Below are 25,077 nucleotides of genomic sequence, written 5' to 3' on the forward strand. Positions count from 1 at the left end.
CCTTGAAGTTTGACCTTTACCTGAAGAATTGGTTGAAAATGGTAAATGTTTAAATGTTGCAGGTTAGGGAATGTCTTGATTGTGTTGCCAAATGCTGAATGAAGATTTAATTCTAACAAGCACTAATTATAAAGGGAAAAAAAATCAAAAGGTGATGTCAGCCAGAATCAAAGTGAACCAGAACAAGAATACTTTTATTGGTTACAGAACATCAACAATGTGTGATACAGCCTTATTCACTTACTTTACTAGCAATGAAAATACTGCAGGCTGTCTCTAGGGGGTTCAGACAGGCTTATTGAAGACATAATCATTTTGATAGGTGTTATTCGTTGGTAATACGATGCTTTGGAGCTGCAGAAAATTACTTATTTTTAGAGATATGCTAAATGTTCTTGGCTTTAAAAAAACAAAACAATATGGCAAAGATTTTATAACTTGGAAGAAGTGGATAGTCAATGCAATGTATCCACTGGTTTCTTGCTTAACAGTAAATTAGCCTATTTTTCAGTATTATTTCTCTCAGCACAATTGCTTAAAATGTTTTGACATCAAAAAAAGGGGTATCGGGGCTTCCCTGGTGGCGCAGTGGTTGAGAGTCTGCCTGCTGATGCAGGGGACACGGGTTTGTGCCCCAGTCCGGGAAGATCCCACATGCCACGGAGCAGCTAGGCCCATGAGCCACGGCCGCTGAGCCTGCGCATCCGGAGCCTGTGCTCCGCAACAGGAGAGGCCACAACAGTGAGAGGCCCGCGTACCGCAAAAAAAAAAAAAAAAAAAGAGGTATCACTTTTCTAGAGGTCATTGTATTATAATAGAAAACAGTTATCTATTTAGGAGATTAAATAGAGGATATATACGTATACATCAATACATACATACACACACACATATATATAAATAGGTGTGTGTGTGTGTGTGTGTGTCTTTGCTTTATAAAGAACCTGGTTATCTTTTTCTTAAGGTGAGATTTATTTTTCTTGAAGATAAGATTTTACTCTGAAATTCTTGGTCCTGTCTTCTTTCTCTTTGTCTTCCAGTCAAATTCATTATTATATCTTTTAACTCTCTTTGGAACTCTCTTCCTCCCCATGCTGTCCAGAACCTGAGGCCGTTCCTTTAATCATTCTTTCACCATTCTAGCCGGTTCTCTTCTTGACTTCTCATTGAATCTAATTCAGTCTTCCCAGGCTCAACCTCATCATTTGACCTCTTTGCCACTGTACCTGGGCTGCTGAGCACTGTTAGCTGAAACCTGACAACAGTGCCAAGTATAGCCTCTGTAAATTCATGGTCTCCAGTCTGTTAGGGCCCCAAGACGGCCTCTGCAATCCCTGATTGTTCTACACTTTCACCGCTGTCTTCCTGTTTCCTCCCTGCCACCTGTTCCCTCAGTCTCAGAAAATCATCTTGACTTCTGTTTAATTGAGACCACCAGGCAGGAACTCCTGAACATCCTCTTCTTTTACTAACATTCCCTGTCTCACTACCTACAGATTTTCTCAACACATATCACCTTCTAGTTATTTTCCTACTTTTTCTCCTTAACTTGGGCACCAGGCTGCTCAAAAGAGCAGTGCCTTTTGTTTCTCCTTCTACTCTCTGGCTTCCATCCCAAACTGCTAACTGTTAACACATATGAGATAGTTTTCAACCTTCACTTTATTTGACCTTTAAGGCATTTTAACATTATTCAGTACTACCTCTAAGCATGTTCCTCAGTGTCCATAAAAGCTCCTCACTTTTGGAATTTCTCCCACCTTACTTTCTCACAAATTCAAAGTTGCCGTTTTTCCAAAATAGCAGGAAAAAATTTAAGCCTTTAATGCTTTACAACATAATAATTGATATGAATGCTTATCATTCAGTATTAATTATGCTTCTAAAAATTACATTATACTTTTATATATAGTGTATAAATATAACTCAGTATTAGTTATACTTTAAAAAGATAAGAAACATATATTAATTATTCCTTGGTTTCTTCTTTCCTAGTTAATGAAGGAGTTCCCTCTCCTGAGCATGTTCAACATCCATGAAAACCTTTTAGAAGCCCTTCTGGAACTACAAGCATATGCTGATGTTCAGGCAGTCTTAGCAAAGTATGATGGTAAGTCCTTGGGTACTCTTATCTACTTGAGTATTCCTCTCTTCTTGATGTATTTCAATGATTAGATCAGAAGGATCATTTTTATAGCACAGCACTTTGATAACTATCCTCTTAGAGAATTTCCACCTGATTTCCATGGTCAGGAATCACTCAGAACCTCTGCAGGTAGCATGTACCTTGTTGGAACAGCACTGACTGTTTGAGCTCCTGCTGTGACCCCTCATCGGCTGACTGTGACCACTACCTGTTGGTTATGTTGATCCTTCAAAGCAATAGAACAGCTGGTAGCTCTTGCTACAAACCTTGTGACAGTTCAATAATATTTGAAGATAAGATCATGGCCCTTTCATCCCAGGTCTTCTCCTCATTAGCAGAATAACCCCCATTTCTTCATATGAGAGGCTTTGCGGTCCCTTTGCCATTCTGGTTACTCACCCATGAGCACAGAATAACATTTTGCCTCTTCTTAATAAACCAGAAAAATAAGCTGACATCTCCTAGATATTTGAAAAAATCTTCTGCTAATATTAACATTGTCTGTGAATTTACTATTTGATTAATTGTACAAAAATTTTCTACATAATTACCTGCCATGACTTAGCTTCTGGAATCTCTGCAGAATTTCATACTATTCTGCCATATTTCATTAACTCTTTCCCGAAAATAAATATATTTGCTTATAAAATGGATATTAGGGAGTGATTACTTATGATCATTGTTTACTTTATAAAATATTTTTTCTTAAGCAAGCATCTTTAGTGTATTTAAAGAATTATTCAGGGGGACTTCCCTGGTGGCGCAGTGGTTAAGAATCCACCTGCCAATGCAGGGGACACAGGTTTGAGCCCTGGTCCGGGAAGATCCCACATGCCGCGGAGTCACTAAGCCCGTGCGCCACAACTACTGAGCCCGTGCTCTAAAGACTGTGAGCCACAACTACTGAAGCCCGCGCGCCTAGAGCCCATGCTCCGCAACAAGAGAAGCCACGGCAGCGAGAAGTCTGCACACCGCAACAAAGAGTAGCCCCTGCTCGCCTCAACTAGAGAAAGCACGCGTGCAGCAATGAAGACCCAACACAGCCAAAAATAATACATAAATACAATTAATTTATAAAAATAAAAAAATAATTATTCAGGTCAAAATATTCATCAAACATATAGGGCAAACTGTACTATTTGAGTCTTATTTTTGACATACAGTTCTTCATAAGGAATCTCTGAAATAGGTTAGAGTTGTTACCCTCCGTAGTTGGAGGAACTGAGGCATCATGAGACTGTTTTTGTTTTGTTTTATTGTTAATTCTTGCTCACACTGATGGAAACTAAAAGCCGTCAGCCAGTGATGGCATCACTTGGCCTGTGCAAACATGAGCACCCTGTGTAACAAGATATATGCCACCTAGTATGGAACTGATTTTAGAAAGAGAGCAAAGTATTTGTGGCGCACTTCATAGTAAACAAAATAAAGACTGTTGGGCCTTCATGTCAGCTCACTTTTGTTCTCTGTTTATATGTGGAATCTCTGTTGGGATGACCTTGGGAGTCTAAGCCAGGAAACTACCTTGGAGGCAAAATGCTCATACCTTACGGGCCTTTTAGGACCAGCAGAACCCAGCACGCGGGTTCAGGTGGCCATGCACTTTTCCACATGCCACCCCGTAGCCATCAGTGTCATAGCAAGGTTCCAGTGTTCTCATCCCCAGCGCCGACCTGCCCTCAGCCTGACGCATCAAGGCTTAAGAAAAGATTGAACCAACAGAGCCTTTGGGATATCAGATCTACTAAGGCTCCTTTCATGAAGATCTTGGCTCATTACAGAAATCATCAGCTTTGTGTTACGAGACTGAGTGTAAAATAAAGAAATGAACTCATTTGGAGCTCTCTGTTGTCTCTATCCCATTGCACAGCCTCTGTTCCACAACCACCCAAAGCTGATTTATTAGATTCTGATAACATATGTTCACATTATTCGTTACAAGAGCTTGTCCCACCCTCCACTAAAACTTGGCTCTCACTTTGCAAAATTCCTTTGTTGCAAATGGACAAACTCACCATACCAAGGCCCTTGTGTTGAGCTTTGTTGATGTTTGTACCTGGCAACAGAGATGATGTTCTTATTCGTTATTCATGGAAAAAGAGCCTCATTAGTGGCAGGACACATACTGTTGCTGAGATGCCGCGTTAGGGGTTTTAAGTTCAGCAGTTGTCAATAGACTGCAGATGACCTAACCCCAGCTGAATTCTGGAGGGTGTTTTGGTACAGACTTGGCTTAGGCCAGTGTCATTTACAGTAGAAATATAATGAAGTGGCTGCTGAAGTTACTGTTGCTTGAAGAGTGAGCTGCAACCACACAAGACTATTAAAAACATGCCTCTTCTTCCTCACCTCGTACCATAAAGTGGGCTCTTTCAAGTTCATCCCTGCTGCTTTTTCTGGAGACCCAAAGGACCTTGACCCAGTTCTTGTCCCATTTTCTGCCCCTGTGTTAGAAAGTGGGTGCTTCAGAGGGCTTGGAGTACAGACAGCAATGGGGGTGCCCTGTTCTTCACCCTGGTTCAGATGTCATCATCCTAATCCATGAGATGCTGGAGACAGTACTTTGAATCCCAGCCTCACCATCCCTCGCCATCGAGCCACACCCAAAGCAGCAGGATTATATGTTATCTTTGCAAATTGGAATGCTCTGGTTTGGTAGCTGTTTCTTGGATGTTTTATGGGTACAGCAATCCTTCTTTATTACATTTGCTAGGTAGCTGAATTTTTTAAGTAGTATGTTGGGAAGTGACACAATGGTAGTGCTGCTTTTCTGACCTTTGCAAAAAGGATTTAGAAATACGGTAAAACACGGGGGAAAAAACACAACATCTTCTGAGGAAAGGAGGAAGGCAACCTGTATTCCCTTTGCCTCATTCTTATTCTCCACTTTTTTATTTGCTTTGACTTTTAAAAGTGACATTTACAAAGTCCTTTTACAGTGAAGCCCTTTGGCAACCCTGGATTCTTAGTAGGATTACCAGTTAACTGATCACACCTCCTTGTAAACTGCAGTCTAATTTTGATTTTTTTCCCTTGACATAACTTCTGATCTTATATTATTCTAGCCATTAGTCTGAAATGCTGTCTTGCCAGCCTCAGGAGTTTTCATGCTCTTCTAGTTTCAATTTGTTAAACAACATTAGGGGTGGGCAGTTTTTATCCAGGTGGTTGGTGTTGGTTTTGGAGTGTCCTTCACACAATAACTAAAAAAAACAGCAGCAGCAACAGCTAGCATTGAGTTCTTATGATGTGTCAGGGTCAGATGTGATTCTAAGCTCTATGTGGTTGGACTCATTTATTCTCACCACAAGCGTATGAGGTAGATAGGATTATTAGCCCCATTTCACAGCTGTGGTAATGGTACAGAGAAGAGTTAAGTCATTTGCTGAAGTGAAGAGCCTAAGATGTCAAGTAAAGCCATGGAGATGTTATGTTATGAGAGCAGAGATAAACTGAGAACAGTCTTGGTTCAATAAGATGTGAATTCTAGGAGGAAAGGAAAGCCAGGATAAAAGCTGAGGTGGTCTGACCCCTGGCCCGTGCTCTTAACCATCATCATACTTCCACTGGTCTCTGCTGTTGGCAGTATTTTGTATTGTTTTTATTAACACTGTTCTTGTTATTATCAGCTACAGTTTGTCGAGAACCTACCATGTGCCAAGCACATTGCACACATTACCTATAACTCTTACAGTGTCTTTGCAAGGAGGTAGTTATTCCATTTTAGCAGATGCAGAAACTGAGGCTTGTGAATTTAAGTAACTTTCAAGACCCCATTCCTTGAAAACTGTAGAACTGAGATGCAAATTCAGGTTTAGCTGGCTTTAAAAGCCCATGTGTTTTTCATAAACGTATGCTTTGCTGAAGTGACTTTCTCTCCCTCTCTCACTCCTCTTAACAAAGGCACGAATTAGGCGGGCTGGAGCCATGGTGCAGAATTTCAGTAATGCCAAATTGTCTTTTAAGATTCTTTTAAAACTATTCCTTAAGAACTGGGCATATCTATTTTTGCTTATCTTTCTGAAACCATCTTCAAAATATGGCTTTCCATCTTCAACGTGTACCTGATTTCTTTAGTCACAAAGGGGATTTGATGCATGGTGTTCATTTAATTTGAGGTTTATCTTTTTTTTTCAGTCATACATTAGCTATAAAGACAGAAATGTTTTTTAAGCTCATTAAGTCATGAGAACCTTCTTTTCAAAGCCATTGAGAAAGTTGTTACAAGCTTTGGATTGCCTTTCAAAGAAGTTTATAGGCCACCTAGGTTGAAAGCTTAAGCCTCAAAGATTAGGGTGGGAATGGGGAAAAGAATTCATGCGTTTCTTATTCATTATCATTTGCCCATTTCAATTTTAGAAGAATCTCACAGAGCAAGTGAATAGGAATGTGAGTGCTAATTTTGTGAGCATTTCCTTTGGGAGTGTCTAGTTCTGTCTCTAGTTAGCGATCCCTGAGGATGCCAAAGGCAGTCCTGTTGGTGGGGAAGAGGACTAGCCCTGGTGCCAGCCTGCTGAGATCAAGTCCCAGCACTGCCTTTCACTGGCTGAGTGAACTTCAGCACATCACTTAACCTTCTAAGCTTCCATTTCTTTCTCTGGAAATGGCTTAGAAAGCCTAAGTAACTTGCCCAGGATCACACAGCTGGGAATTTGTTGTGAGGATTAAAGCAGTTAATCCATGGTAAATGTTTAGAACAGTGTGGGCCCTACAGTAAGAATTCAGTAACTATTAACCCTTATAAAGAGCTAAGGTGACCACTCCTGAACTTCACCTCTGTTCTCAATCCATTTTGTTCAAATGGAAAACCATACATAAAATGTCAGTTAAAATAAGAGCATAAAAGCCCAGTCTTTTGCCCTCCCCAAAAGTGTTATGGCCTGTTATTAAGATTAATTTTAGATCTCATAGGACATATATGTAGATATTTGATAAGAATGGAAATGCTTAGTTTTATCTATGAACAACTCTAACATTTGGAAAGCTGAAAAATAAAAAATGCCGAACATTTTCACTCCTGATCAAAAGACAAATTGTTTCAGCCTTGGGGCTATTTGTACCAATAGAAATACAAATCCAAGCTCTTTTCGATATTTACTCCATTAGGTCGTTTAGTGATTGCCCTAAATTTGGGGGCAGGAACTTCCCTGTGAGGGACAGCTGGTCTTTTTTATAGTCACGAATACTATATAAATGCAACAACTATATCAAGACCATTTTTACTGGTGCCATCTAGCCCATCCTAAATTAGCATTATTATCTACCATCTGGCAATGTGCAAAGGGTATACTTTCAAGAACAAGACATGTTTGTAACATTGGGGGAAATACTTTCATCTCAGTAGATTGAAAACAGAAATTCTAAAGAAAGCATGAGGGAATCACTCTATGTTGAGACTATTCAGAGAATAAGCTTTTTGCTAATCATTGGTTTGCAGAGTCAGCATGTAGTTATAAGTAAAAAATTTGTACACTTTGTTCATTGCCCAGGGCCTTATAACTAGTACAAGTTACTCAACTATCATCTCCATTCCTCTGAAATGGTCACTGGATACCCTGTCTTTTGGTTAGGCTGTTTTCCATTTATGTTTATGGAATAAGAGGGATTTGAGATGCCAGAAGGACCAGTGAATAAAATCTCTATTGACGGGACTTCCCTGGTGGCGCAGTGGTTAAGACTCCACGCTCCCAGTGCAGGGGGCCCGGGTTCGATCCCTGGTCTGGGAACTAGATCCCACATGCATGCCATAACTAAGCATTCACATGCCACAACTAAGGAGCCTTCGAGCTGCAACTAAGACCTGGCACAACCAACTAAAATAAATAAATATTTTTTTAAAAATCTGTATTGAAGCAGTCAGCGTCAGGCTGTCCAGACCTCCAAAATGGTGCTTTTCAGTCAAGTGTATGTATAGATGTGAGTTCTGATGCCGTAGGCACAGGCAGCTTCTGAGACACATCCACTACAGAAGGAGGCTGCATTCAAGAAAGAAGAAGTGCTATCAGTCCCTAGTGACAGACTCGAAGCCTAGTCCAGCTCCCTTCCCTGGCCTGGCTCTTATGGAGAAGATCAAGGATACCCGGCAAATGCTGAAGAGAATCCTTGCGTAAAAGATAGGCAGATAATCCCATTGCTGCTTCAAAGAAGAAAATAATTATCAGCACTGACACCATGGGCTACGGCTTCAGGCTAGTAAGCACGAGTGACTGAGAAGTGATGGCCCTGTATAGCTTTGCAGTGGGTGCCCTGCTGACTTGGAAACTAAGAGGTAGATCTGTCATGAGGACTAGGCCTTTGAGGTTACAAAGTGCATCTATATACCATACATGCAGTGAGCGGGAGTTCTGATAACAGATGCTATTTCAGTGAAGACTGTATGCGTGAAAACCTTCTACAGTCTCTGATGATGGAAGACATTTTATGAATGCATACGTCTGTAACTCACAGAGTTGGCACATGAACAAACCCTCTAAATTTATGCTGGCTTTAGTAATCCTTACTGCCCAGTTATCATAATTTACCAAGGTAACATCCCTCCTTAGCTGGCCACCACCATCACATAAACTGCCATATTTGGCTCCAGAGCACCAGCCACAGAAGGCCCTCCTGACACAGACCTTTTGGGGTAATCCAATTCAAAAGTTGCAAATAAGATCTGTTGTTTGGCTTTGTAGCATGATAGTTGAATCCGTGTTGCCTGCCTCTCCCCTTTCTCCAGATTACCAAGATCATGTAGTATTTCCCCATCCCAGGTGGCACATCGTTTTGAGGTTCTAGTATATCAGTCCTTTTTATTTCTTCAGTGAAGTTTTCACCTTTGGTTGAAAGGGGACCTTAGATTGGCTTTTTGAAGGTGGGACAAAAAGACTTCATACTGTCTGGAACCAAAAACAAAAAATCTAATGACAGAATTTTACATACCTATTGTTTTCATTGCATCATATCATGAACAGGAGTAAACTGAGAAATTTTATTGAAGACAGTCACATGGAGGACAGCGTCACATAATGGTACAGTAATAAGACATTACAGTCCACAAACAGGAAGGAGAGGTGGGCTGCATTTTCATTAGTTTGTTTTTCAATTTTGTTTGTTTGGTTAGTCAGTTCGTGGCTCCAAAAGCGTCTGTCAAGGCTACACAAACTTCAAGTATATCAATTCGCTGGGCAACCAAGAAAAGTGATGCTTGATACTATGTAATCTTAAATTGTTATAAAAGTAATTAGGTTAATTTTTTCAAATTAATTCAGCAAGGATCTATAAAACCTTTATGTTGAAGATACTAACTTTTAGGTGCTTCCACATTCAGAGATGAATATGATTTACTCTGTGTCGCCAAGAAGCTTTCAGTCTATTGAAGAAAGATGGTAAAAACAAAAAACAACCCATGGTGAGTGGAGGTGGGATGAATCCGTGCTCAGTGAATCAGTTTGAAACGTGCTGTGGGAAGTACAGAGAAAGAAACTCTTTGAGAGCAAGCCCTGTGTCCTCTTCTTCTTGGACACTTAGGTACTACAGTAGGTGTTCAGAGCATCGATGGTGAACAAACAACTTGTTAGATGGAGATGCACTATGACATAGTGTCCTTACTTGTGAGGTGCTTTGGGACTTACTTATCTGCTAGTTGCTACCCTTGAAAACATTCTTTTAGAAGTATAGATGTAAAATTGACCCTCAGTTGACTAATCTCATGCACAGGGAAAGTAATGATCCTTTTAAAATTACGTCTTGATTGTTATTATTATTGCAGATGAACAAAAGGAAATTAGGCGAAAAGATTATCACCGGAAAAATTCTGTCCTATCTAAAGTTTTGCCCCATGGGTTTTCTGAGACACATCAAATTGACAGTTTTACTCATAATTACATAAATTTGTCCTAAGATTATTTCATTGAATTTCAGATTTGATCTTATGAGCCATTTATGACTTTTGAAAACTTAACAGTCATCCTCCCTGAGATGACTTTTTTTTTTTTTCAGCAGCATCATTCTCGTAAAGGGTCCTTGGGAGCCAGAAGATGTGTGGTTTGCCTTCCTTGTTTCTGGACAAAAATTCTACTTTTCTTCAACCTTGTTTCAGCTTTTACTCTTGCTTTCTTCCTGCCCCACTTTTTCATTCCACTGCCTTTTCAAACAGACATCTAGATTTAGAGCACAGTCCACAATGTCATGCCTTCTGCCAGAATGCTGTAAGCAAAGATAAAGGAAGTGTACGTGTTGAGAAATAACAAGTTTATGACTCCCTCTTAAAGCACCCATCAACACTGATCACTTTTGGCTCCCAGAAGCTAAATTAGAAGTAAATGTTTGCATGTTGAAGGAAGGTAATATCAAGTGATTTGATATGTTAGTACATTAACTTAAGATTTTATTCAGCAAACACTGACCACCAACTATGTTTCAAACATTGCTTTGTGTTGTGGGTACAAAGTGATGAAGAAACACAGCTCTTACCCCTAAAGCACACCACGTAAGTAGGAGAGGGAAATAAGAGAATGGACAATCGCTGTAAAGTGTGAAGACTGATAGAGTTTAACCCAAGATGGAAGGGATACCTCATCCAGGGTAATGAGGGAAGCCACCCCCGTGGAGGTGGGATCTGTGCTGAGCCAGACAGCGCAGGTGCTGGAGGCAAAGAGAATATGTCCAGAGGTTCAGGGCGGGATTGACACAGCTTGTGAGGAGAACTCTGTTTCCCACAGAGCAGAGGGAAGACAGAGGCTGTAGCAAAGGGCTGAACTTGCACTGGGTGAGTTAAGCAGGGGCCAGGCCTCAAAAGAGCTTTGGATCTAGTTTGGATTTTGTTCTGGAGACCATGGAGAGACTTGGAGGCAATGTCAGCAGAGGAGGGGCTTCAGCCTGCCCCCAGAGTGAAGGGAATGGCACAGTGGGTTCACACTCTGCCCTTTTTTGACTTGAGGTGGTTGAGAAATGAACGCTGAGAAAGCCCTAAGATGTGAAGGAGTGGAATGCCACTGGAGAGGACTGGGGAGGTGATTTCAGACTCTGCGAAGAAACAGAATTCTATCCTTCAGGGAAACACATGCAGGGTTTTCCAACCAATAAGTATAAAAGAGTTTTTAGAATTTGGCTTTTCTTCTTTTCTTTTAAATTTATTTATTTATTTTTGCTGTGTTGGGTCTTCGTTTCTGTGCGAGGGCTTTCTCTAGTTGTGGCAAGTGGGGGCCACTCTTTATCGTGGTGCGTGGGCCTTTCACTATTGCGGCCTCTCTTGTTGCGGAGCACAGGCTCCAGACGCGCAGGCTCAGTAGCTGTGGCTCACGGGCCCAGTCGCTCCACGGCATGTGGGACCTTCCCAGACCAGGGCTCGAACCCGTGTCCCCTGCATTAGCAGGCAGATTCTCAACCACTGCGCCACCAGGGAAGCCCTGGCTTGCCCTGGCTTTTCTTCTTTATACAACAAATGGGAATCCCAGTGCAGAAACTTTTTTTACTTCCTGGGTGATCAAAACTTTCTATTTTAAACTGTAACTACTTCGTTTCATTTGCTCTCTGGGGATCTCTTTCTTAACTATGTAGACCCAGTATAACCCTTAGATAATCTGTCTTTCGGGGGCATGTAACTAAGACGTTATCAAGAGCCTGCCAGGATTCATGTAGCCCACCAACACCCACCTACTTCTGCTGAGTCATAAAAACGACATGAGGAAGGAAAAAAAGTGGAATGTGGGGAACAGGTGGAAGGTCCACCTAGTCTTTAGAGGTTGTTGTGAATTTGGAGCAGGCGATGGGAAGGCCTGCACCTGTCAATCTACGAGTCTCATTTGCTAAAAGCAAAGCATCTGACAAAGTCTTGTCTTATACTTTAATTACAACCAAAGTAGACAAAGCCTGAGAGTAGTTAATACCTTGGATTTAATTCTTACCAAAAAGGAAACACCTTAAAGGAGAGCATGTTATCCTATAGCTTATAATAGCAACAACAAGAAGTCACACCTTTTTTTTTAATTCAAAGGAAAGATAAATATAAACCCATAAATGGAGATTCAATAAATACTTCGTGTGGACACTATGTGGCATAGGAGATACAGAGATTTTTAAAGTGGAAATTGGTTGAAGAAGGATGAGAGATTCTAAAAGATGGGACTATAGTTATTTCCACTGGGAAAAAAATGTAAAATTAAACACAAATGATTAAAGTTTATGAAAATATCAGAATGACAGATAGCTAAATAGGTATATACAAGTGAGGTAGAAATCTGTCAGCAGGTGTTCTGGGTGGCTAAAGTTCAGAGGAGGCAAAAGTCTCAAGACTAATTGTGAAGCCATTTTCCAAGGAAAATGATAAAGTATAAGAGAATGATGATAAGGAAAATAAAAGCAAGTACCACATTGGCAGTATGGGATGGTGACAAAGACATGCTATTGCAAGACCATCTCTGTCACTAATTAGTTAGGCAGCTCTTAAGTATATCATTTAGCTTCCCTGGGCCTGTATTTTTTATCTGTAAAATGAAAGATTTTTGAGGGCTGACTTTCACAGTCGTGTGCTGTTGTCCAATTCTTTGATTTATCTTGTAGTACTACTATCTGGATAAGAAAGTAATGTGTTAATAAGTTAATAAAAATATACAACTATTCACTCCTATTTTCTATTTCCCCTCAATACTTTTGATTCTTTTTTTTTTTAAAGAATTTCAACAAATAAATCAATCCCAGAAAAATTCTAGAGGAGAGAAATATGTGGTTTATGAACACTTAGGAAAGAGCTGATTGAAGATCTAGCATGGATTTACTGAGGAAGTTGTGTGACATAAAAACAGATGAGATAGTACATGTGAAAATATTTGTAGTCTATACAATAATATTTAAATGTTTCTTTTTTTAAATATTTATTTATTTATGGCTGTGTTGGGTCTTCGTTTCTGTGCGAGGGCTTTCTCTGGTTGTGGCAAGTGGGGGCCACTCCTCATCGCGGTGCGCGGGCCTCTCACTATCGCGGCCTCCCTTGTTGCGGAGCACAGGCTCCAGACGCACAGGCTCAGTAATTGTGGCTCACGGGGCCAGCTGCTCCCTGGCATGTGGGATCTTCCCAGACCAGGGCTCGAACCCGTGTGTCCTGCATTGGCAGGCGGATTCTCAACCACTGCACCACCAGGGAAGCCCCTAAATGTTCCTTATTAAGGCCATTTTTCTTTATATTTCTGAATTAGAGAAATGCTATGGAAGCATTTGTATCTTTATCTAAATAAAACATTTGATAATTTTTTAACATCTTTATTGGAGTATAATTGCTTTACAATGGTGTGTTAGTTTCTGCTTTATAACAAAGTGAATTTTGATAATTTTTTTTTTTTTTTTTTTTTTTGCGGTATGCGGGCCTCTCACTGTTGTGGCCTCTCCCGTTGCGGAGCACAGGCTCCGGACGCACAGGCTCAGTGGCCATGGCTCACGGGCCCAACCGCTCCGCGGCATGTGGGATCTTCCCGGACCGGGGCACGAACCTGTGTCCCCTGCATCGGCAGGCGGACTGTCAACCACTGCGCCACCAGGGAAGCCCCTGATAATGTTTTTAATGCTGTCTTTTTAGGTAACGTGGAGCAATGTGGTCATGATACCTATTACACCATTAATAAATGAATGGTATAATTTAATGGTATAATGTAATACCTATCATAACTATTAATAAATGGTTGCACATAGATCATTGCAGACTTGCAAATTTAGGGTGATCTCTAGAATACCATTTTTGGATTCTCTCCTTGGTATTGCCATGGTCAGTATGTTTTTAAATCAGACCTTGTCAACAGCATAGCACAGTTAAAAAGCGTGTGTTCTGGGGGAAGCTCATATTTGTTCTAAGTGTGTGGTGTTGGCATATTTCTTAACTGTTCTATGCCTCACTTTCCCCATCTATAAAACAGGGCTAGCAGTAGGTCCTATCTCATAGGGTTGCTCTGAGGATTAATGTGTGTAAGTGATTAACACCAGGGCCTGGCACTTAATAAGCCCTTGATAAATGTTAGCAGTAATTTTGATGATGATAATAATCATATGGGGAGGAAGGTGTACTTACGAGGTATATGGAACAAAGCTGTGAGTGGTAGGTTGAGTTACAACAATGACTGGTAGCCTGGACTAATATGCTGAAACCATTAATATTTAATGGTTTCGATTTTATTTTTTTATAAATGTATTTATTTTATTTTTGACTGCATTGGGTCTTTGTTGCTGCACGTGGCGCGGGCTTTCTGTAGTTGCAGCGTGCGGTGGCTTCTTTTGTTGTGGAGCATGGACTCTAGGCACACGGGCTTCAGTAGTCGTGGCACGTGGGCTCAGTAGTTGTGGCTTGCAGGCTCTAGAGCTCAGGCTCAGTAGTTGTGGTGCACAGGCTTAGTTGTTCCGCAGCATGTGGGACCTTCCTGGACCAGGGATCGTGTCCCCTGCATTGGGAGGTGGATTCTTAACCACTGTGCCCCAAGGGAAGTCCTAGATTTTATTTTAAGATTTAAAATTTAATGGAGTCAAATGTGAAATCCTGCTCATAGGTTCAAAAATTCTCATGGCTGAAGTAAAAGAGAAAAGACCTGGCTTTGGCTGAAATTGGTTTGAATAGAATCAGAGGGGTTTGTTGACCACACAACCATAGGAACAAACCTCTCCAGGTGCTCAGCTTCAGGGCCAGCCCAGCTAGTACTCAGAGAATGCTCGTGGCCAGGGCTACTCAGACTGCACGTTTCCCCTGAGCTCTGTACTGTCGGGTTTCAGGGATTCAGATGATTATTTCCACTTCTAATTCTCATATTTTGAAATCACCCATGGCTCCGTAACAAAAATAAGTGAGAAGTTCTGAAGACTGTGTCAGTTGAGGGGCTGGAAGTATTTATTCTGGAAAAGATTAGGTTTAGAGGAGATAATTTAACCATCTTAGTATTTGAAAGGCCAACCTGAAACACAATCGGATTCTGTTTATTAAACTAGGAAGTAATTTTTAGATAAGGATGCATAGAGAGAATGGAGGGGCCAGAATGACGAAAGGCAAGTAAGAGAAGGCAGCTTCAGGTAACACAGGATTGTAGGTTTGGCTTTTTTTTTTTCATCTTTTTTATTGTGGTATAAATTACATATTGTAACATGCACAAATCTTAAATGTAGAGCTGGATGACTTTTCACCTATGTATATACCTCTGTGATCACTGCCCAGAATCATAGAACTTTCCATCATCTCAGAAAATTGCCCCTCTAACCCAGAAGTCACCCTTTTTCTGACCTCTCTCATCATATAATAGCTTTGCAAACTTCATACAACCACTTTGGAGCACTGTCTACCAGTTTAAACATTCATCTACCTTCTGACTCAATTCCATTTCCAGTTACATATCCAAGAAAAAATGAGGGTTTTTTTTTAACCAAAAAGTACACAAGAATAGTCACAACAGCTTTCTTCATAGTAGTCCAAAACTGGCAACAATCCAAATAGCCATTAGCAAGAGAATAAACATATTGTATATCCACACAATGAAATACTACTCGGCAATAAAAAGGAACAAAGTACTGATACATGCTACAACATGGATGAACCTCAGAAGCATCATTTGGAGAGAGAGAAGCCAGACACAAAAGTACACATGCTATGATTCCAGTTGTATGAAATTCAAGATTGTAGATTTTAAGGAAAGACTTTCACAGCAATTTGATTTTGTACGCCTAAGATGCTTGGAGAAAGTCCTTCTTTCTTAAAAGGATCTGTATGAAACACAAGATGGAAAGAAATGGAAGGAAAATTAACGCCAACAGTTCAGCTTTGCCGAAGTGAGAAACATTTATTCAGCATTCCTTGTTTCTACAATGAGTGTGTGATGTCTCATTTACTTTCATTTCCTCCTTGGATTCTAATTCTTAAGGGGACTTTCTGGCGATAATGGTAGCTACACACCACTTTCAAAAGACAGAAAAGCACTGCACAGAGTCTGCTCATACAAAATTGGACTTAGAATGATTTTGAGTTTCTTCCTCAAAATAAAATTTCTGAATAAATTACAAGCAATATTGGAAAACAGCTTATTTGTTGTTATTTCCTGCTTAAAACCTCTGATACTACCATTTTCATCAGTACGGTTAGTCACCCTGTTCCCCTTACCATTCTACCCATTTCCCTGGTGGCGACAGCATAAAATCAAAGTAGGCAGACAAGTCTATGGAGGTAGAGAACAGATTAGTGGTCACTGGGGACAGGTATTGGTGGGGAGGGTACAAATAAAGGGGTAGCGTGAGAAAGTTCCTTTGGAAAAGTTGTGTATTTTGATGGTAGTTACATGAATCTAGCCTTGGGATAAAATTGCATAGAACCACACACACAGGAATGCATGTAAAAAATGGTGAAAACTGAATAAGGTCTGTAATTGACTTAATAGTACTGTACCAACATCAATTTCTTAGGTTTTTTATGTTATAATGCAGTTATGTGAGTTGTCACCATTTGAGGGAAGCTGAAGGAAGCTTCACAGAACTCTGTGTACTATATTCACAACTTCCTATGACCCCATAATTATTTCAAAATAATAAGTTTCATAATTATAATAGGCAACAACAACCAAGTCTCAGTCTTTTTTTTTTTTTCCCTAAAGAAATGAAAAAGGCTCATGGGGCAAGCAGTCCATAATAATTAGCTTTCTCCTAAAGGTAATGTATATGTTTTTTTCTTAAAAATGAGCCAAAACATGCAGGTCCTGCCTCTGATTTAGATATTAGGCATTTATTAGATTAAAACACAGTTAACAATTGCACACCGCAGAAGGAGTACACTAACTTTCATGAAGGTATATAAATAATTTTCTACATCTGCAGGCTAACAGCACTTCGTGTAAGTTCTGCCTTCGTCTGTTTATGCTGTCTGTGTCTGGCTCCACCAGTGTATCATATTTGCCCATGAACTTGCTGCAGACAATTTGTAGAAAGAATTCTTCCACTTAGCATCATTGTTATCTTTTAAAAATTCACTTATTATGTGTACATTGCAGGAAGCTTTGGAAATGCAGGTAAACATAGAAAAAAATTGTCTATAATCCCAGCACCCAGAAATAAAAACTGTTGTTATTTGGTATATATAGTTCCAGCCTTTTTATCTCTGTGCATAAAAATGCTTTTTAAAAAATATGTGAAATCATAATTTTTGTAAACTTGTTTTACTTATTGATGTGTACACAACAATGCAACATTTCCCCAGGTCATTAAATACTTTCCACCACATGATTTTTTTTTCCCCCTTTTTTTGCGGTACGCTGGCCTCTCCCTGTTGTGGCCTCTCCCGTTGCGGAGCACAGGCTCCGGACGCGCAGGCTCAGCGGCCATGGCTCACAGGCCTAGCCGCTCCGTGGCATGTGGGATCTTCCCGGACCGGGGCACGAACCCGTGTCCCCTGCATCAGCAGGCGGACTCCCAACCACTGCACCACCAGGGAAGCCCTCCACCACATGGTTTAACGACTGCATCAAACTGCACCCTGTGGATGTGCAGCACCTTAGCCATTCTCCTATGATTGACATTTGGGCCGTTTCCAGTTTTCTACCATTAGAAACAATGTCGTGATCAACATCCTTAAAGCTAAATCTTCATGCACAGTTGTGACAATTTCCCTTAGGATAAAGTCTCAGAAGTAGAATTGCTGGGTAGGCAAAATGTTAAAGCATTTGATTTATATTGCCACATTTTAAAAAAAAGTGTTGTACACAAAAACCTTATTTGAACAAGATGCTTTACCTGAAAGGTAATTTAGGATCAGTTTCTTTGTAATGATTCATCCCTCCTTACAGACAAATTGCCATTACCAAATAGATGTATTGCTTTGAAGAATTAAAAGAAAAATATTGAAAATATATAAATAAGTTATGCAAGAATTGTTTGCTTTTTTGTTTTTTTGGCTGTTTTTAATTTTTGTTTAATAGTGAGAGCAAAATAATATACTAAAGAGATAACAAATGGAATGAACTTGCCACTAGTGGGGAATGGGGTATTTATATTTCTTCCTTTTCCCATTTGATACTGATTAAAATATTTTTTTCTTTATTTTTTTAAGCATTATGATTGTGCACATATACCAGTATCTTTACATACAATGAAGAAGTAAGGGTAAAATTTTTTTAAATGGGGAAAATGTACCATAGTAGTTGTAACGTTGCAGAGTTGTGAATGTCCTGTCTATGGATGTGAGGGGGTTAAAGATCACGTTTGATTAGGCATCTCTAATATTCTGCTGAAACACATCAATCGTATCTCTTTCTGCATTTTCAGCTGGGTGAATGTGTTCATTTGCTTGATTAGGTAACCTTCAAAACAACATGATCGTTCTCATTGAGCAGCTAAGTCCTTAACAACAGGTTTTCTTTAGTTTATCAAGTGAGGTTCCATCTGTGCTGCCACCCTCGAATAATTTTGACCATTATTTTCAGTTTCAACTCCTTTCTAGGACTAATCCTTTGTTCCCACTTCATAGAAAGGTGCTAGATGGTCACAGAAGGAACACAGATCACACCAGGAAGGGTGGAAGCAGGACTTGGATAATTTTTAAATGAAAGGTCTGAAGTTTAAAAAAAGGTCTGAACTTTTAAGTAGAATGTGTATTATCTGCAATTTTTTTTATTATCTTCCAGTAGCAATCAATAAGTGGACCCTAGCAAACAAGATAATTGATTCCTGGATTGATTTCACATACTGGGAAGTGGTTAAATGTTTATATGTTGGAGAAGCAGCAAGACAAATCCATGAGTGTCTGACATTTTTTTTCCTTCTTAGTCATAAGCACACCATTTTACAGTATGCATATGGTGCTGAAATTTTGTTTGAATATAATTTATGAGATCAGGGTTACAAAGACCTCTCTCCCTTTCAATTCTGTGTTGGTATTTTCTCTGATTATTTGTATTTTATCAATGTCATTGAAATTTCCCTCAAAGAGAAATTCCTCATGCTGGAATTGGTGGTAAATACTCATTATTGAATGAAAGATTGTTTTTCTTTTATGGAATTATTTTCTTCTGCTGTTGTCTTTTGTCTAGTTATAGACTTTCCTTTTCATCCCTACCGTAATGTAATTCTTCTAAAGTTGAAAACAGCCAGAAAGAAACTTGGAGGGCGTTCCAGGTGTTAAGAGTTCTTCTAACCTCGGGTGAACTTTGTAGCACCTGGGAATGGCATATTTTTACCTAGTCTTAGTGTTAAAGAAAGACAGTTCTGGTGCGAAATAGGATCATTATTTAAAAACAAGTCCTACCCCCTGCCCCCAGAGGGACTACCCTCTTTACATTTATCTCCTCTTAGTTGTACTCTGTGCTTTTATTTGCCTGTAAACTCTATCTGAATCTGGTACCCGTTCCCACCCCTCCATCTGAAATTTTCTATACAAACTGAAAGGAACTGTTTTTCTGGGCAACAAATTAGGCTTCATATGAAAGGGGCTTTATCATGGGTTTGAATGAACAAAAATTGTATAGTTTTATAAAGATTTCATATATATCCTCATAAAGATTTCTCTTTCCAATTTTAACAAAAAAACTGAATATAAATTTCATGAAATCTGGTTTAAATCTGACCACTAAAGAATAATTTTTTTTTTTTTTTTTTTTTTTTTTTTGCCGTACGCGGGCCTCTCACTGTTGTGGCCTCTCCCGTTGCGGAGCACAGGCTCCGGACGCGCAGGCTCAGCGGCCATGGCTCACGGGCCCAGCCACTCCGCGGCATATGGGATCCTCCCAGACCGGGGCACGAACCCGTATCCCCTGCATCGGCAGGCGGACTCTCAACCACTGCGCCACCAGGGAGGCCCCTAAAGAATAATTTTTAAATAAATTTATTTATCACTAAAAAACCTTATATTAAAAAAAATCCAGGTAATATTTTTTTCACTTTAATATTTCATATGCCTCTTGAGAAATTTTATAAGTTAACAAAGAAGTCCTATTTGCCTTTCTTGATATCAAGACTATTCATGTAATATTTAGATTTATGTATTTATAACTATTCTCTGCTTAAATAAACTCAACATATGAAAAATCCTTATTTTAAATAAAAGATGATTGCTGAACAGTGTGGTGGATTTGAAATTTGAATTATTCACAAAAGTATGAATTCCCCTTAGTTTCATGTACCACTTGGATACATAAGGAACAGTTAAAATATTCTTAATTTATGCTCTTTAGGCTTACATGCTTAAAATGCTAGTGTATTAAAAAATCATTGCTCTTTGTTTGTACAGACTTACAACAGTTCCTACTTTTTTTCTCTCTAACAGATATAAGCTTACCAAAGTCGGCAACAATATGCTACACAGCGGCCTTGCTCAAAGCAAGAGCTGTCTCTGACAAGTAAGTGGATAGTAGCCTGTGCAGTACAGATGCTGGTCTGGACCGAAGGAGATGTGTTGTCTCTGAGGGCTTTCTCTGCAAGTTTTTCTTAGTCTATGAGACCCCTGCTTATGAGCATGCATTTTCCCAAACCTGCATTTTCTTTTCTTTCACTACTAGAAGGAGGGAATGTATATCGCCAGGTATTGTAATGGTGTGTGGGTTCCTAAAGAGGGATTTATATGAAGCTCCATGCCTCTGAGGTGACTTTTGTTTTTATTTTTATTTTTTTTGCCAGACAGTAGATACCAAAAGGCCTGCTTGGGACTTACACAAAATACCTTCTTTGATTCATTTTTTGGCATATTCCTCTTCCTCCAGCAGTCCAGGTCGGGGTAGTAGTCACAACAAACATATTAATATGGCAAAAGGGGATGGTCATCTCCCTTTCCTTAATCTCATCAATTCCAAACTAACTCCCCAGCCAGGCTCCGTTTACCTTGAGTCACCATCACAGTGGGACATTGGCCCGTTTTGTTCAGGCAGGTGACCGTGGTATAGAGAATTTCCATAAACACCCAAGATGACTGGCAGGTGAAAGAAAACAGATGGCTTAACTGGTTTTGAGTTCATAAACGCTTACACTTCCCGATACACTCCCTCGGTAGCACTGAAAAGCAGATAACAGGAAAAGAAAACAGCCTCTGCTGTGTCAGACAGGTTTGCTGTTAAGTGTGTGTGCACTTCAAGACCGAAGTAATTTTCTTTCATTCTTTCTTATCCTGTAGATCGCCAGTACCTACTGCAACATCTTTTCTCCCTACACAGCGACTCCAGCTTGGGAGGGCAGGGCCAGGGTTGTCACAGCTTCCCCTGTGGTGTCTGCCTGCCAAGCACAGCTCTGGAGTTAGCCCTGGGTGTGAGGTGAGAAAGAGATTGCATGGTCTGGTTTTTTTCATTCACTTGGGCAGGTGTCTCGCCCGCAGTTTGGGCATGCACACTCCCCCTGCCGGAACAGCCCCACGCAGGCTCGCCTGCTGCTGAAGCTGCAAGACTTAACCCTCCATCGCAGCACTGACATTGGGTTGGGAGCCTCCTTTAAAATTCTCCCCAGTTCTGTTTTTAACCAAGTGCGCTCTTCTGTAACCTAGTTTTCTCTTTTTCCTACACTGTCTGCCCTTGTCAGTCCTACCCCCTCCCCTGACCTAAGCAGGTACCTCCTAGAAAACTTAGATTAGCTATTTAGACAGAGAGACTTCACAGCTGAATTTAATCCCTGCCGCGATTAGATGCAAGCACGCTTTCTGCTTCTGCTGGGGTTTTTGTTGGCCTCTGTCGGAGGGGTCACTCAGAGGTTCTGTGTAGTGGAGGTTTGCAGAGCTCATGCCTTTGCCTCGCTGTGGTTTTCTGGGCCCTTGATGTGTAGATGCCTTTCCAGGGTGATGCCCAAGCAGTGGTCCCAACTGGATGGTGTTTGTCTTTCTGCTTTTCAGATTCTCTCCCGAGGCTGCATCTCGGCGGGGGCTGAGCACAGCAGAGATGAATGCAGTAGAGGCCATTCATAGAGCTGTGGAATTCAATCCTCATGTGCCAAAAGTGAGTCTGTGGAATCCCCATAGGAACTCGTTATGATAGCAGAGTGTTCAGTGACCACAATGTCATGTCTAGAATGCAGCGGTCATAAAAAAATGAATTGCAATCAATGAATGCTGAGGCCCTGTAGAGCCTTTGCTTATTAGCCTTGTTTTTAAGTAAAAGCTACATTTGAGAGGCTTTGGGGCCCATTTTCGGGCTTCATACAGTAAGGGTAAATTGATAGACCTAGCTTAGGCAGGCCAGGTCAGGAAGCCTGAAAGTGACAACATATGGAGATCCCAAGGGTGTTGATGCATTTGACAGGAATTGCACGCCAGTTATAGTCTTACTTAGAACCAACTCGAGAAACGAACCTTGTTGTGAATAAAAGTGGTAAAAAATACTAATATGACATTCTGTATCTCCATAAGTAAATGATAGTTAATCAGTATTGGCCAGCAAATAATGAGGAAAACCTCAAAGTATGAAGAAGTAGTTTTCTTTTGACTTGTGAGTGCCATTTTAATAGGTATATATATAGTAGGAAATATTTGTCTTGTTAACCACATGACTGACCTATTTATAAATATGCAATATTTCCCATATATTTTTTTAAGAATTTGATTTTAAGGGAGTCAAATCATGGCAGAGGATATTTCTGTAATCTTTTATTCAGAAGAGGAGTGTGTGTTCATGACTTACCTGTATTTGAGTACCTACTACATGATAGGCACATTGCTGAGGGCCATTTTCAGTTCCTTGATATTATAAAGCACACTTTGACCTCTGGGAAACCTCCCGCAGTTCACATCAGGTACTACAAGACAGTTTTCTTGGGAAAATGTCTGATGAAGACTTTCACTGGTGAAAAATGACAAAGGAAGGCTGTTTTCTTATTTTGTTGCAGTACTGTAGCAAAAGGGTGGGGTTGGGTGCGTGTATGTGTGCCTGTGTGATGATTTATGGAGTTGCCTACTTTAATTTGTTGATATCCAGAGTGACAAAGATAAGTGATCTAATATCATTCCTGAGGTTTTACTCAGGTCGCGGTCATCTTTTCACAAAACAGGAAATTGAAGAGTGGTGCACAGTGCCATATTTGCAGAAGGCTGTATTTATCCACTCTAGTTTCAGTGGATAGTGACCAACATAGTATTTGTAGACTTAGGTATTGTATATAGGGTGGTATAAAATATATCTATTTAATATTTTTTCAGCTAAGTTAAAAAATGTTTATTCAAATTTGATTAAAATGTAAAACTAATCATGAAAATATTGTCCTGAATTACAGTAAACTTAGGTCATCAATTAATATTTATTGAATACCATTCTCTAACTACAGAGCTATTTTATGAGCTCTGTAGCTCATAAAATAGCCTTAAAATAAATAAGGCTCTTTTAAAAGTAGTATTGGGCAATAGAGTCCTAGATTCTGAGACAAACACTTGGGTTCCAAATCTGGCTCTGTCATTTATTAGCCATGGGATCTTGGGTTTAGCATCTCTGAACTCAAAAGTTTTCCCTCATCTTCCAAATGAAGATAAAAATATACGCCTCACCTATCTTCTGTGATAAAGATCAAGTGAGATAATATGTTCGAAGTTCTTTGAAAATACTTAGTACTATATGTTTGTAAATTGTTAAAATTATTAATATTTGACTTGTTGGCAGCTCCTCAAGTATGGGACCTGAATCTTAATTTTTCCAGTTATACCAACCTGAGCCTTGTAATCCTGGGACACAAGATAGAAAACTGGAACAATACTTGTTGGCTAGGTATTTTAATTGAAGCTGTCGTTTAATTCTAGATAATGGTCTTAAATGGTTGAGCCTGCAGAAGAGTAGTAAAAGCCCTAAGAAATAGTTTAAAGCTGCCATGGAAGAATTTAACCTCGGTCAACTGCATTCTACTTGCAAAATAGAAGTCTTCTAAAAGTGGAACTAATTTGAAAAAGTTGAAATAATTTGATTTCACTTTACCTTCTAATCATTAAACTGAGAGAAGGTAGGGCATGTAAGTAAACTGATTCTCCATCACTTTGCTTTGTTGGTGATTGTGCTGAGGGGGAAGCTTGTTTCCAGATCCTCCTCATTATTGACATTTCTGTGGGGAAAAGGCCCTGTGAGCCACTGACCTCATATGTTCAGAATTAATCACAAGCCTCTGGTACTCGTGTACCATATGCAGGCTGCTATAAACATCTTTTGTACGTGTTCTGTTTGTTGGACTGCTTGCTAATACTTTAGTAGACATGCACACACACGTGCATACGTGCACACATCCACATGACCACGAATGCACATACACGTGCACGTGCATGTATGTGTGTGTGTATATATATGTATATGGCTTTTCAGGCAGAGAATAGCCTTAATTCTAATGAAACATCAGTGGAGGATATAAACACATAGATTCTTGTTGTAAGAAGGGATCTTAAATGTCATGTAGGACACCTTCCCATTTTAAGCTTAAATCTCTCCTCATAATGATACTATGATAATTATGTTTATTTTTGGTTTCTATTAATGTTTACTATGTGGCAAGCACAGTGCTAACTGAACTACATATGCCATCTCATTTATTTTTCATAACAACATTGTGAGGTGTGTCATATTATTATCCCTGCTACATAGATGAGGGCACTGCAGGTTTGGAGAGGTTAAGTAATCTGCTCTTGGTCACACAGGAAGTAAATGACAGAGCCTGAACTGATTCTGGGTTATCCAGCTCTTAAACATCTCCCTCCACCGACCCCCAGATCCCACCAGGTGGCAGACCAGCCTAGGCTTGAACCCTCAAATGATGGTGGCCACATCCCTTCCCAAGGCACTCAATTCCCTGTAGACAATTCAGATTTCTTCAGGATATTATCATGTCTTAAACACTGCCACAGCTTCTTTTTCTCTTTCACAGGAAGTTGTCAGTGGCCCACCACAGGAATTTTCAGTATATACACGCTATTTTACCCAATTATAGTCTGCTTGGAAGGAGAAAAAAATACCAAATATGATAACTGTGAACTGCCTTCCATAAATTTCCATCTTAGTTCCAACTGG

At 40.0% G+C, this 25,077-nt stretch overlaps 1 protein-coding gene across 5 annotated transcripts in view; it reads left to right on the top strand.

The window, feature by feature from the left end:
- ST7 (suppression of tumorigenicity 7) overlaps positions 1-25,077 on the top strand; it is a 261,439-nt gene that overhangs the window by 203,339 nt on the left and 33,023 nt on the right. For all 5 annotated transcript variants that reach the window (XM_060108950.1, XM_060108953.1, XM_060108949.1 and 2 more), the window contains 3 exons: positions 1,996-2,110; positions 20,394-20,466; positions 21,939-22,041. In XM_060108950.1, the coding sequence (XP_059964933.1) occupies positions 1,996-2,110; positions 20,394-20,466; positions 21,939-22,041 (291 nt within the window). The remainder of the gene's footprint in view (positions 1-1,995; positions 2,111-20,393; positions 20,467-21,938; positions 22,042-25,077) is intronic.

The sequence above is a fragment of the Mesoplodon densirostris genome, chromosome 9, assembly GCF_025265405.1.
Source record: "Mesoplodon densirostris isolate mMesDen1 chromosome 9, mMesDen1 primary haplotype, whole genome shotgun sequence".
NCBI classification, from domain to species: domain Eukaryota; kingdom Metazoa; phylum Chordata; class Mammalia; order Artiodactyla; family Ziphiidae; genus Mesoplodon; species Mesoplodon densirostris.